Genomic DNA, 14345 nt, shown 5'->3' with positions numbered 1-14345 from the left:
CTCTCTTCCACAGTGTCTCTTTGTCCTGTCTTCCGCCCCTCAGCAGATGGCCGCCCCTCCCTGAGCCTGGCTCTGCTGGAGTTTTCTTCCTTTTAAAAGAGATTTTTTTCTTTCCCACTGTCGCTAAAGTGCTGGCTCATAGGGGGTCATGTGATTGTTGAGTTTTTCTCTGTATGTATTATTTTAGGGACTTTACCTCACAGTATAATGTGTTTGGAAGTGACTGCTGATGTGACCTGGTGCTATATGAATAAACTTGACCCTTGGTTAGCAGCACAAGGGCCGGATCAAAAGGAGACAAGGTTTTCAGAGAAGTCAACATGAGAAGACAGAAAAGGAGACTTCAGGAGGAAATGAGGAGAGAGGGTTAATTTTCAGAAAGGGCAAAGATGACCTAAACATGAAATCAAAAGTAAAAACAGGACAAGCACCAAACTTTCTATGATTCATCCATGGCTCAGAATAAGCTGGGGCTAATTTTGATCTATTATTTATGAATAAGTGTGAACTCTTCTGCTCACACAAAGTTTTTTCTGGAAACAAAAACATGAGAAACTCTGAGCACATGAAAACAGGAGGCAGGTATGTCCTCCGTCACACACCTGTGCAGTCTTTGACAGCCACCTGCAGTGACACCCATGCTCACACAAACAGAATGTCATCACCATTACAGAAAATGCCATCACCAATCACTGTTTTCCACCTCACCCTGATCGGTGTGGCGTGGTTCTACACTGATGAATAACTCACAGTTTCTTTCATGCCCCACCCGCAGTCATGGCAACAAAGCTTTGCTTTTTCCTTGAGCTTGATCCCCGCAGTCTGCCAGCAAACTGAAACTCTGACATCAAAAATACAAAAAGCGGGCGAGCAACGGGCCATGTGTGATAATGTCAAGGACGGTTTGAAAAGGTCCATCACTGATAATGTCAGGGCTCTCCGAAGGTAAAAGCTTGTCTGAGAGAGATAACCATGACTCAGAGAGAAGAGGATGATGGGAGTTTGAGTAACTGCAGTGGTTTCATGGACGGTAGATAGATCCTGTTGACCCAAACAGACAGTTTAATAAACACATCATTGAGCAGCTGGCAGGATTAGTATGAAGAAAGGACGGCAGCTCTGAGGGAACTCAAAACCAACTGTGCAGGAATACGAAAAAATTTCTATCTATCAGTCTCTCTCTCTCGCTCTCTCTCTCCATATATACATATATACAATTAATATACTGCTGCATGGGCTGGGCTGTAGTTACAATGTAAGGTTTTAAAAACTGAGCTTTAAAATGAATAGTGATAATAAAAACCGAGAGAAGCCGACAGTGATCACTGACTTTTTTAGGGGCCTGTTCAGATTAAATAGAACAAGATACAAACACACTTATACAAACACTTATTAAGGCCCTTTCAGCACATCTCTGAGATCTTTCAAGAATTCTGATGATTTCTAATCATCATAACCTGTTCTGGAGCTGGTAAGGTTTGCAGCATCAGTTACCACGATGATATACCTTGGCAAGAAGCATCGTAATTCATAAAACTCAGAATTACCCCTGAAGTTACCCAAACTAGTCACGGCAGTCTGAAGCTTTAACGTTTACATAAAAGCATGATTAAAAAAAAAAAATATATATATATATATATATATATATATATATATATATATATTATGCTTTATGATCGGAACCACATACAGAGAACAGAACATCCTTTTATTCTTTCTCACAAAAGAAAAGACTGAAAGAAAGGGGCGTGAACTGTAATAGACCTCCATTAGCTGAAATAAAAGCTGCAGGTTCAGTCCAATTGTTCTCCTGACGTCTCGTTCTGACGTTCCTTTACAGAACCAACTGTACTTTTAATTAGCTTCAGTTACGTCAGGCAAACAAAGAAATGTGGCTTTGTGTGGTACATCTGTAGCGCCAGCTTTTCTGCCATTTAATTAATTCTTTCCTGAATATAATGACATATTCACAGCAGCTTTTGTCTCTGATGACGTCTTGTTGTGTGGAGAAAATGAGGCAACTGGAGATTCTTTGAAACGGGTGCTTCACGTTTGGATCAGTGAGACTCACAGGAAGCAGAGAGAAGAAAAGATCAGGAAAAAGAGTAACGCAGTTCAGATTGCCTGCAGACCTCTGCTCTACTGTTAGTAAGGAGGAAATAAGGACTGGCTGTGTAACTGTACTCAGTGATGGACACAGCCTCAAAATGTGTAAAGGAAATCAGAAATGAGAAGTTTCAAAGAAATGCAAAATGTTGAAGGAAAAGTGCATTTAATGATAAAATATCTCTGAGATTATTCTTCTGTGGTTTTTATCACTGCACGAAGGCATCAGACTGAATAAAACCAGGACACTCTGTTGCTTCATCAGGCTGTGAGAACTCCAAAAACTAGATGGGACTATAAATACACAAAAAAAACCCACTGTAAATACAAAAAGCAAGGCTGTAAATACAAAAATAAATAAATACACAGATCAGTATTAAGGGAAGAGGACACAGGTAAGGACAGAAATTCAACTACCAGAATAAACCAGGAAGACATGGAGACAGGTGAGGAACAGGGATCATTGGGAAAACTAAAAGAACAAAATTAAAACAAGAAGCAGGACTTATAACCAGACCCTGAAACCCTGACATTTACTTCCTGTCTCCGTCGCATCTCCTTCCTGAGATTGCCTGCCTATTTGTGTCACCTGTTTTGGATTTTGGCAGGTGATGCTCGTTATCTCGTTGCTGCTTCTTCTGCTGGTGGTGAAGTTTTGCTGAAACGTGTTGGGTTTTTTTGTTTCTGGAGCCTCATGTGACTTTCCGTGGTTCTTTGTCTCGTTGACTGCCTGGATACCTCTGTATGTGCCTCATCTTTTTACACAGGGAACGAAGCAGGAAGTTAGCAGATCAGAGCCGCCACTTTATCCTCTCCTAAACAGTTCAAACCTAAATGTCTAATGTATGAATCAAACAATGCTGGTGGGATTGAAGTACCACTCTGGCTCTTTCTGCCCATGTGGTGAACTGACCGCTGTTATTCGTGCTACTTTAGCCAGTCAAACATGTCTCTGTCACATTAGCTCATTAGTGCTCTGTGAGCTCACTGCTCTTTTCTCCAAAGTGAGAAGCAGAGGAGAGAACAGAGGGAGACGAGGAGATGAAAAGATGAGGCTGTTCCAGACACTCAGCCCACACTTCCCAACTTCATCTCACCTTCTCGCCCCCCCGCTGCGCACATGCTCAAACTTTACCCACAGCCTCATTAGCTGCTGCGAGGCAGCTCAGATCATAACCGCATCAAAGACATCTCAGGAGGGAAAGCTGTTGCTACGGTAACCCAGAGCATCCACAGTGATTTCAGATCAGCTTAAGTGTGTGTGTGTGTGTGTGTGTGTGTGTGTGTGAGTGTGTGTGTTTGCATCATGTTTACACATCTTTGTGGGGACCAAAAATTGGAATGTTACTATACTTGTGGGGACCAACAGTCACTTATGGGGACAAAGCTCCCATCCCCACAAGTTTGAAGGCATTTTTGAGGTTCAAAATGTGGTTTTAAGGGTTAGGGTTAGGCATTTTGATGGCTGTGGTTAGGGTAAGCGGCTAAGGAAAAGCATTATGTCAATTAGATGTCCTCACTAAGATATGAAAACAAGTGTTCATGCGCATGTGTGGTCATGCACATACTGAGCAGATGAATTAGTTTAGATTTAATGAACTGATGGAAACGTGCTGCCATTACAAATGGAGCTGCAGGTACTGCTGACAGTCAGTGGGTGGGGTCACCTGTATGAAAGCATAGGTGTGGCGTCTTCAGTTTTCAGCCTGTTTCACAGATTTGATGCGGCAGGTGATCACGGACAGAAATGCGACTTTCACCGATCCAGCCCACAAAGTGAGCAAAGCATGGAGAAGGACAGTAAATGCCCCTGCTTCGTAACACCTGAACGAGGGAGAAGGTTTTTAGAACTCACTTGTTTGCATCATTAGGGGCGTGGCCTCTTTGACTGACAGGTGGAGCGTGTTTGTCCTCCATCAAGAAACATCCTGAGGAGACTCTGTGGGGGTCTGACGCGTGATGCTGAGCAGAGCAGTGTCTTCAGGGCAGGCTGTAAATATCTCTCAGACACAGGAGGCTGATTGCACTGCTCGCTCCATCACCTGCTGACTTCCTGCTGCCTTGTCTCCGCTCCGTACGAGGAAGGCAGATATGATCACCTCATCCATAATTCATGCACTCACCTCCACCAGATACACGAGGCAAAACATGAAGCTGCTCGTGTTAGCTGAGACATAATACTGATACTTTTATTGTTTATTGCCAATAATCAGTCACACCAGGGGTTATTATTGTTAAAGTTTTCACACTCATCTTCATCTGCTTCACTCAGCAGATCATTTCTTTCACATATTCTCACCTTATATGGGGATATAATCGTAATGCTGTAAAATATTTTACTAGCCTAAATGTTACTCATGTTCACTGTTTTTTTAATTTTAAATTTTATTACATATAAGAACATGAATCCAGGTCAGACACATGTAGTACAGGCCGGACTGTGTTCAGGCTGGGTGAGGGAGCCCTATCACGAGTCGGACCTTCCGCCGTACATTGATCCTGGATTACTTCTCCTCAGTGTCAAACAAAAAAGGCAGTCAGAAGTTTGAGAGACACAGACCTGCTTATTTTCTATTTGTGGTCAATCGAGACTTTTACAGCTCCGACCTGAGGTAAAACACACCTGAACAAATATCACCAGACTGATGGAGAGAAGGTGCAGTGATGTCACACTGACACCTGCTGGTCATGTTTCAGCTTAAGTGCTTCGGATTCTCCATCAGCATCAGCAGATGTCTGATTGGTTCCTGTCACAGATGCACTCAGCTCAGATCCGAACATCCCGGGCGAATCCGAAGACAGAAAATGAAGACACACAACATCTGTTACAAGTTCTCAAAGCTTCCGAAATTGTGACACACCTGAGAGCAGGTGGGCTGACACCGTTTTTTTCTCTTTACTGCACTCTGTATGAAGGTAACAAATAAACATCAGTCCTCACTGATGTTTATCTGTGCTGCTCCGAGTCGCTTCATACGGTCATTAACAGCAGCTCTGGCTCAGGTGGATGGCTGATAGTTCAATGAATCCCAACTACACAGGACCTTCCAGGAGAGAACGGGTCTGTGGAGCAGTGACAGCCTTTCCCCAAACCGGCCGAAATCATATCTAGAGTTTTCCATTAATGGACAAATTTCTGTGGCTCATCTTAAGGACCAACCCTGAGGTGGGTCCTTTAAGTGAGTCAGGGGTCGTTTAATCAACTCTAACAGACATGTTTTATTTAAAGAAAACATGAAATTCAGGGTAAAAGTCTCAACACCTTCCCTGCACATTGACCAAACCCTGATATGAAAGTGAAAAGTGACCTGTGACCTGGACGACAATGCCAATGTTGAAGCATTGAGGGGGGAGTATGGAGAAGAAGTTTGCATATGTTTGCACAGTTACACCCTGACAGTGCACAGGCAACAGATAAACGAGGGGCAGGACCTCTGTACTCCTAAGTTCTCCTCTGTACCCCTGTGTTCACCTCAGTTCTCCTGTGTACTTTTGTGTTCTCCTCTGTTCACCTGTATACTTCTCTATATTCCTGTCTTCTCTTGTGTACTCCTCTGGCTTTATTTTAAATGCATATGCAATGCATAATGTATTTTTAATGCACAGGTCAGAAAGTTCCAAGATGGACATTTGGAATTACAACTAAACAGAGTCCAAGAGTCAGGCTAAATTCAAACATTGTAAGTAAGTACCATTTCCTGAGATGACCCTTCATCCTTTCAGACATTAAGAAAAAACTGAATGTTTGATTTTCATTCCCTGAGGGGAACAGAGAAGCTCATCAGCTGCTGACATCATGATTCACTTCACTCTGATGGTCGACTGTATCACTGTATAACATGACATGACCAGCTGGCTGTGCACGGGCACAGTCAAAGTTACTTCAAGATGAACTACTTTATGACAAAGAATAATGACTTTATGATGGATTATTTAGTGATGCATTACTTTATGATAAATGAATTGATAAATGATAAATTGTCAATCGGTACCTTATCATGGTGAATGGGTTTGTGTGTCCCTGGAATCCCAGGGGCTATGCTGTCAGGGGCTTTTTGTGCCCTGGTAAGGTCTCCCATTGCAAATTGGTCCTGGGAGAGGGACCAGATTAAGCGCAATTCAAAAAACCCCATGAGCAGAAGACCAAGGGAACCATTCACCCCGCCCTGAAGCCAGGGCCAGGGAAGGTGCCCGAGGACGATAATCTGGTAGCTGGGCCTTAATCCATTGAGCCTGGCTGGGCACAGCTCAAAAAAGGGACATGTAGGCCCATCACCTGAAGGAGGCGTCGTAGGAGTTGGGTGCAACGTGGGCTGGGCGGCAGCCACGGGTGGAGACCCTGCGGACCAATCCCCAGTTACCGAGACAGCCAATGGAATGTCACCTCTCCGGTAACCTGAGTTAGTGTTTGAAGTTGAGAGATACAGGATAGATATAGTCTGGCTCACCTCAACGCACGCCTTGGGTGCGTTGAGGTGCCCTCTCTGGGTCAGGGACGAGTTCTGCCCCAAATAGAGCAGTATCTCGGGGGTCTTGTGCACGAGTAAGGGGAGAAGGGGGTGGGATTGATGCATTGGTGCTCCAGCTGCAGTATTGCGGATGTTGTACCGGTCCATTGTGGTGAAGAGAGCCATGCGTGAAAGCGAAATTCTCAATTTACCGGTTGGCCTACGTCACTACCCTCATCTATAGCAACAAGCTTTGGGTAGTGACCGAAAGAACAAGATTGCCGATACAAGCACCGGAAATTAGCTTTCTGATAAGCAGTGGTTCGCAAACTGTGGTATGTGTACCACTGGTGGTACTTGGGCTCCCTCTAGTGGTACATGGGAAGTCTCCAGATTAAATAATATAGCATGTTCTGGCTGAGGGATTTCAGAAAAATTAAAACGTACAGCTCTGCTATCACTTCCTTCATAAATGAAGACAGGAAACTAAACAGCAGTGACGTTCTTAGGGTTACTGAAGTTGGGCTAGCTGGTATATAATGATGTGCTACATGATCGCTAGCGACAAACCTATGTTAGCATAACATAAACACAGTGAAGCTGGAGGATGAACGCTAGCTTCCACTTGATAAAAGTTAACACGAGGATTCACAATGGTTAGGGACAAATGCAATCGCATGGCAGGATGCTGTAAACGGACTAAACTTCAGTCAGGAGAACAACTGAGATAATCCATCCACAATACGAGGTTAGTCATTAATATACTGCTGCATGGACTGAGCTGTAGTTACATCGTAAGGTTTTAAAAACTGAGCTTTAAAATGATTAGCGGTAATAAAAACTGACCAACATACTTTATGATGAACTACTTTGATTTAAAATCTGTTACATTTATTTATTATTATCAATAATTATTCATGATGAATTACTTTGTAATAAATCACTTAATGAAGACCTGATTGTGGGTTACTTTATCATACATGATAATTACTATAATGACTTTATTTTTTGATTTAATTTATGATTAAACCCTTTGTGATTGTGTTATCATAGATTAGACATAGACAAATGACTATGATAATGAATTTTGATGAATTAATAGATTACTTTTATGATGAATTATTTCATGAAAAATTTATTTATAATAAATTACCATGATGATGACTTTGTAATGAAATATTTCATGATAAAATAAATTCTAAAGCAAAGAAAAAGAAAACCGAGTGACGCTTTTCCCAAATTTTGTTTTAATCTGTCAGCTCGGACAAAAAGCCGACATAAAGACATTGCTGAACATTTTCCTCCACACAAACTCGTGATGCCATGTTCACCTAAAAAACATTTCATTGGTAAAGAAGATCATGAGCGGCGACGATAAATGAACCGTGCTGACAGAATACATGTGCAGATCAGATCTATAATACAGTTTAATAGCACAGAGCTTCATGTCAGAGAGAAGCTACAAACAGACATGAAATCAAATCTGAACATCAGCAAACAAAACATTCAGGTTTATGATGTCATCATGCCTCACAGGCTTCAGTGTGGAGCTCAGAGCATCCACAGCACCACCCGCAACCTCCAGCACGCCCCACAGCCCTGTGTGTGCGCGCACACGTCTGTGTGTGCGAATGCAAGTGTGTGTTTGTGTGCGAGTGTGTGTGCATGTGTGTGTCGGTGCGTGTGTGGGTGTGCGTGTCACGTTCAGAGCGTGCTGTCACCGCCACCTGACAGCAGGAAGAACATGGAGGGGAGGGGGTCAGAGGAGGTAAATATGGAGACGAGCACACATAAAGGTGTGTGTGTGCAGGTTGAGGAGCAGGAGGTCAACGGTGGGTTAGAAGCAGGTGGGTGTAGGTAGGAGGAGGGGGAGGAGGGACCCACTGATGTCAGGGAGCCTCTAGCGTTTGATGGTGGGGGGGGGAGCAATGAGGACAGTTCTGAGGGGCTATTGGCCTAGAAGGTCTTCCTGTGGATGGCACGTGCTCTGTCTTCTTCATATTCCCGCTTCGACACCCACATCTTCTTAAAGGTGTCCAACGACGCTAAGATGGAGCCACTGCATCAAGAAGTGAGGTCAGAGAAAGGACCAATCAGAGGGGATAGCCACAAAGACACACAGTGACACACGAGTGAATCAAAGACTTACCCAATCCACGTGGAGTACAGCCTCTCCTGGGGGGCCGAGATCTGCCAAAGAGAAACCACAGGTCACTGACACCTCCTGCTGAGACATCCTCACTCACACCTCCTAAATGACATCTCCTCACTGAGTCCTCCTCTCCAAGACTTCTTCACGGTTTACAAAGCATTTTGTTTTCTTTGTGAATACATAAAGATATTTCTTTTAAATGTATTCATCTCTGCTCTCCTCCTCCTCCCGAACATTTTCATGAGAAACAGGCTCGGGATGCCTCTGTGCTGCGAGTACTTCAGTGAGTAGGAGAAGGAGGTCAGAGGTTACTGTGGGCATGTCCCAGTCAGAGCTTACCTTGATCTTCACGTCTTTGGGTGCGAGCTTCTTCACTTCAGTCAGTAACCGTTCGCCGAAGCCTGAGTGAGGACAGTACAGTGTTACTCGCCGCTGCGAACAGGAAGTTTTACAGACTGCAGTGCGTGCACTGACCTTTGATGAGCGTGGAGCCGCCACACAGTACGATGGTGGAGAAGAGCGTGCGCCGCAGGTCCATGTCGGACTTCTGGATGGCGTAGGCCAGGACTTCGTGGATGCCTGAGCTCTCGTCTCCGATCAGGTCGGGTCTGAACAGCAGCTCCGGGGCGCGGAACCTGGCGGGGCCGATCTGAAAACGGCGAGGTCACATGTCAGGGGAATGGGGAGGAACGCTACACGGGAACGACCAATCAGTAGGAACAGGACTTACGTTTAAAGTGCTTCCGTCAGGGAGGACGTACTGAGCCTTCTCGGTCTCTAAGGTCTCGTCCTTCTGAGGGTTCAGGGAGAGGTAGCAGGCTCTCTGCAGGGACATGAGAACATTAGAAACTCTCATAACACCTGACTCACATTTCAGCGCCGCCGCCTCACCTCTTTAACGGTGCGAACAACCTCAAACTCAGCCGACGTGTTGAAGTTGTATCCTTCCTTACGCAGCAGCAGCCGCAGGTACCGCGACACATCTCTCCCAGCGATGTCCACACGCATGATAGAGTGTGGGATGGCGAAGCCTTCGTATATGGGCACCACGTGGGTCACGCCGTCGCCCGAGTCCAGCACTACGCCGGTGGTGCGACCTGTGGCGTACCTGTAGGAAAACAGAGGCCATCACAGTTATGATAGAGACTCAGCAAACGTCTTCTAGCCTGCTCTGATTCTGTCTGGTGAACAGACGCGAAGACGACGCAACATGCATCACATGCACTTTTCTCTAACTTAGAGAGACAATTAAAATGTCATCAACACACAGACACAACAGGAGAACCATCAAAACCCCATCAGGTCCAGTCATGTTAACATCAGGACGTTTCTCAGCCCAGCAACATGTTAAACTCAGGCTTCACGTGTTTAATAATCGACCCTCTGTGTCCTACACAGACTCTGTTCCAGGGTTGGCACGTTTTTCAGATCTGAACATTTTTGACAAAAATTTGATCTCACAATGCGCACCGTGAAAAAAATCAAACAAACAAAAAAAAAACGGAGTGGACATGAAGCAATGATGAGCTGGTACTGGCATTTCTGAACAAGAAAGGGAAGAAACAGATTCTGGTTTATATGCAGGCAGCATGCAGCAGGAGGATTTCCTGTTGTGATCCAGGGTCGAAGCTTTGGCCATGTTTCATGTCAGTGGGCAGTTTGAGCTCCTTGGCAGAGTTGAGACAACACCTGAGGAGGCAGCAGCAGCTAGTTGTGACGTCAAAATGGATTATTTACTGTTTTGACGTAGCGTAGATTCAGTACCAGTGTACACTTTGAGCTACAAGCGTACTTGTTGCCAAATGCAGCGATCCGTTTGGTCAAAAGCTTCTGAGTGTCACACATTCATTCTGTGAAGTTCGACAGCTGCTTTAAGAACAGAAACACTCATACTGATTTTACTGGCCCAGTGTGTGAAGGCCTTCCATCACAGACGGGCTCAGATCATAATGTGACCCAAAGTCACATCTGATTGGTTCAAAGCACACAAAGACTCAGTGAGCTGTCACAGATGGCAGTCAGGGTCCTCCCCTTTAAATGAGGAACACACCTACAATCAGCACAGAACCCTGTGTGTGTGTGTGTGTGTGTGTGTGTGTGTGTGTGTGTGTGTGTGTGTGTGTGAGAGAGAGCTTGCAGTGACTCAGGGTAATTTAGGGCCTATACTGCCACCTTGTGTGTGAGCCATGCAACTGCAGCAAGTCTTCAGTGAGCCCTCATGTGTGTTTAACACCTTTAACTGTTTCTTGAGCAAACATGAGGCTGAGGTTCACGCGGCACTCAGCTCAATGCTGAGTCAGCAACAGGAGGACACAAACAGGAAGTGAGTTCTTACAGACTGAGCACGGCCTGCATGGAGATGAAGAGTGCCGGCACGTTGAAAGTCTCGAAGAACACTTCAGCCGCCTTCTCCCTGTTCTTGCTCGGGTTCAGAGGAGCCTCTGTGAGCAGCACAGGATGCTGGGAAAGGTAAAAAAAAAAAAAAAAAAAAAACCCACAGGGTTAGCGGTGTCGCGACAAGCTCGTGTGTGGAAGTGAAAGAGCCGGAGAGGAGCTCACCTCCTCGGAGAATGTCTGCAGCTGCTCCTTGGAGTAAACGTACTGCCAGATCCGCTCCATGTCATTCCAGTCGGTCACGATGCCGTGCTCCATCGGGTACCGCACCGACAGCAGGCCCCTGTGCTCCTGGCGGGAGGAGGAGGGGGAGGAGGAGAGTTTATTATTCCCTGAAAATGTGATACAGTCACATGCTTTGATCTGATGGAAAAAAAGAGAGCTGCAGATGCTGTGAGAAGGTCATGTGACAATTATCTGGAAAAAACAAAACAAAACAAAAAAGAAACACAACCAATAAAAAACCTGTATTCAAAACAAGAAACTTTATTGATCCTGCAGGGCAATAACTTCCTGTTCCTCCTCCAGTGAGAGCAGAGCTGCTGGACCTCCTGAAGCTGCTAGAGATGAGCAGCTCAAGCATGGCCACACATCACATCCTTCATCACCTTCAATCGCCATCATAAGGTTACTAAATACATGACATTTACGTGCTCTCACACATTAAACGCCTTTCGGTAAAGATGACACTGCCTCACCAAGGTCTGCAAGCTCAGGTTTGATTGCCTCTGCACCGACCTCAGCAGGAGGTCGACTTTAAAGGAGCGTTTGTGATGAAGGTGTGGCCCATCGAAGCTCCACACAATAACAACAACATCAACAATAATAAAAATGATAATGATGATAATAATAATAATAATAATAATAATAATAATAATAATAATAAAGATAACAGCATCATAAGAGGGCAGTGAGTGTCAGCAGGGATGTAGTTTAATCGGCAGTCAGGAGGAGCAGCGGTACCTCGGCCTTGGGCCCGATGAAGAGGTCTCCTTCCAGGGCTCCCGCCATCACGCGCACATGCTTCGGACGCCCGACGCTGCACATGAAACACACAGAGCACTGAGAGAGTGAGCTGCAGGCTTGATTAAACAGCAAACGAGATCATGGAGTCTCCGTTAACTTACTAGTTGGGGAAGCAGTATTTGGGGATCTGGTCTCCCGCAAAGCCGGCCTTGATGACCCCCGACCCCTGCAGGGAAAAGAAAGATAACGTTTGAGCATCACAGGGTTAAAGAAGCTGAGAGGTCATGAGATGCCGCCCGAGGCTGGCAGCAGTCACAGCTCCTCTGCTTCAACAGACACTTTGTCCTCCAAGTAAAAAAAAGTTGTTTTTGCTGCACAAAGCTTGAGTCCTGCTGTGAGTGAGCGAACAGGAAGGAGCGCCAGACGCCAAACCCCGACGACAGCAGCTTAATTATCCCAAAGATCTGAAACCATGTCTCACAAAGAGCTCAGAGAAGCTCAGTGGTCTAAAGCTTGATACCAAAATCTTCTCAGTGAAGTAAAACCTGAGTAAAGACAACCAAGTAAAATCTTTGAAACGTACCAACGCTGAAATAAACTGAACTGAAAACTGTTCATTAAACGCACCAACTATCAGCTTCACTGTGATTACTGTTTGAGGCTTGATCTTTGAGCTATTGATTTGTGTTTCTGAACTCTTCATCAGCGCACTCTCACACCCACACATGCACATGAAACCTTATTTTAACTTTTAGATCGCAAATAATCCCTGCAGGTGGAAGCCTTGGGGTGGAGCTCGTCCCACCATTAAACTCACACCCGGTGGAGTTTAGGCACCCCACCTTTGGTTTTGGTTTGAAATACAACAGCTGCCAAAGCATTGCCTTCCTGGTTGCCACCTTTCCGCTTCTTGTAGACAAAATATGCCAATTTCGAGTGAGTCTGAGTAAGTGACTGTAAACTTGCTCTCTTTGTACAACCCGCAGGTCTGTGAGGCTCCTACTTTCATGGCCCGAGGAGGGGGTCCTCCCTAAATTCACAGAATCAGCCCAAGATGAGAAACCTTCAGTCTCTGAACCTGAAACACACTAAACTGAGACTCCTGCTCACAGGTCAGGCAGTCTCTGTGTTTGTAGACAACGCTCAGAGCGCCTCAGCTGGCTTCCTGAGATCATCCAATGAGAAAACAATAGGCTTAAAGAGACAGGAGCTGAAACATCTTTGCTCAGACTGATGGCCTGAGCGGGTGAAGAGGCATGAGTGGAACATACACTGGATTCATTACGTTTAAATCAGACACAGCTCCAGCTGAGAGCTGCACGTCACAGGGCACGTCACTGAGAAATAAAAAATATAGTCAGGTTTTAACTTTCATTGACGGAATTAAGGTTAGCTCTATGTGATGATGAAGCTCCCCTCTCGGTTATTGACAGTGTCACGGCCATGCTAACATGCTAGCAGCCGTCTGCTGTACTGCATGTGGGGCTTCGGGGTGACTCCCGCAACCTGTCTGCTGGTTATTTAGCAGCAGAGCCGGGTGGAGGAGTGAGCTGATGCTGCTACAGCACCACGGACAGCTAACACGCCCCGGATCCGGCTCCACTAACCTGCTGCTGCCCGGAGCTAGCAGCGGATCCTGCTAGCGGCTAACGCGGCTGAGAGCTGCAGAAGTGAGCCGGCCAGAGGAGCCGAGCTGGCAGCATCATAGAGGGAACATAGAGGAAAGAGGAACCCCGCTGCACCTCCAGGAAAGGTGAGCACCGACCTATTAGCTCCGACACAATAGCGGCAGGCTAACGGTTAGCCCGCGGCCTCGGGCTGGGTGTGGATGAATGACATCATCATACTTACATTATCAATCACCACCGGTTGGTTAGCTAAAATGTCATAGGACTCCATGACCGCACGTGCGCTTCAGGTGTGTTTCTATCGATCCGCGTGAGTCTTCGTGCCCGTTTAGTGTTTTAATCATGTAAAAATCAGCGCCGGTTAGCCGCTCCGCACTACGCCTGTCGACGCTCCTCTGCCGCTGCTGCCGCCCAGACCACAACAACCACAGCACCGAGGCGGGCTCACGGTGCAGACAGCCAATCAAGCTCCAGAGATCCTGACTGGCATCACGGAGAGCCAATCAGCATGTCTATACGCTGTCAACGAGTGGCAGCGTTTCTGCTGGTCTGCTGGCAGATCACAGTTAACTACCATATTTAACTAATAATGCAATTAAAGCGCTTTACTACACAGAGGGTTTTTTTTGCAGTGTTTTCTAACGATAATAT

At 45.7% G+C, this 14345-nt stretch overlaps 1 protein-coding gene across 1 annotated transcript; it reads right to left on the bottom strand.

The window, feature by feature from the left end:
- Nucleotides 1-7778: 7778 nt before the first annotated feature.
- On the bottom strand, nucleotides 7779-14120 carry actr1b (actin related protein 1B). Its single transcript, XM_084934477.1, has 11 exons — nucleotides 13918-14120; nucleotides 12228-12292; nucleotides 12064-12139; nucleotides 11266-11391; nucleotides 11042-11166; nucleotides 9598-9814; nucleotides 9437-9529; nucleotides 9181-9355; nucleotides 9046-9107; nucleotides 8704-8744; nucleotides 7779-8613 (listed from the first exon to the last, which is right to left on the bottom strand). Exons 1-11 carry the CDS (start codon nucleotides 13963-13965, stop codon nucleotides 8511-8513), a joined length of 1131 nt encoding a protein of 376 aa, XP_084790603.1. The 5' UTR covers nucleotides 13966-14120; the 3' UTR covers nucleotides 7779-8510.
- Between the last annotated feature and the right edge of the window lie 225 nt (nucleotides 14121-14345).

This window comes from Perissodus microlepis, chromosome 7 (assembly GCF_051167445.1).
Source record: "Perissodus microlepis isolate ML-2025 ecotype Zambia chromosome 7, ASM5116744v1, whole genome shotgun sequence".
NCBI lineage: Eukaryota > Metazoa > Chordata > Actinopteri > Cichliformes > Cichlidae > Perissodus > Perissodus microlepis.
The sequence above is the reverse complement of the archived record's forward strand: the minus strand, read 5'-3'. Positions and strand labels throughout refer to the sequence as shown.

What these genes read in the sequence shown, in the direction of transcription:
- actr1b (XM_084934477.1), bottom strand. Translation starts at nt 13,965, where the DNA reads ATGGAGTCCTATGACATTTTAGCTAACCAACCGGTGGTGATTGATAAT. An exon ending in AAATACTGCTTCCCCAACTA is followed by an intron (nt 12,140 to 12,227) that starts GTAAGTTAACGG and finishes TTTCATGTGCAG; the next exon opens with CGTCGGGCGTCCGAAGCATG. An exon ending in TCATCGGGCCCAAGGCCGAG is followed by an intron (nt 11,392 to 12,063) that starts GTACCGCTGCTC and finishes TCCTCCCGCCAG; the next exon opens with GAGCACAGGGGCCTGCTGTC.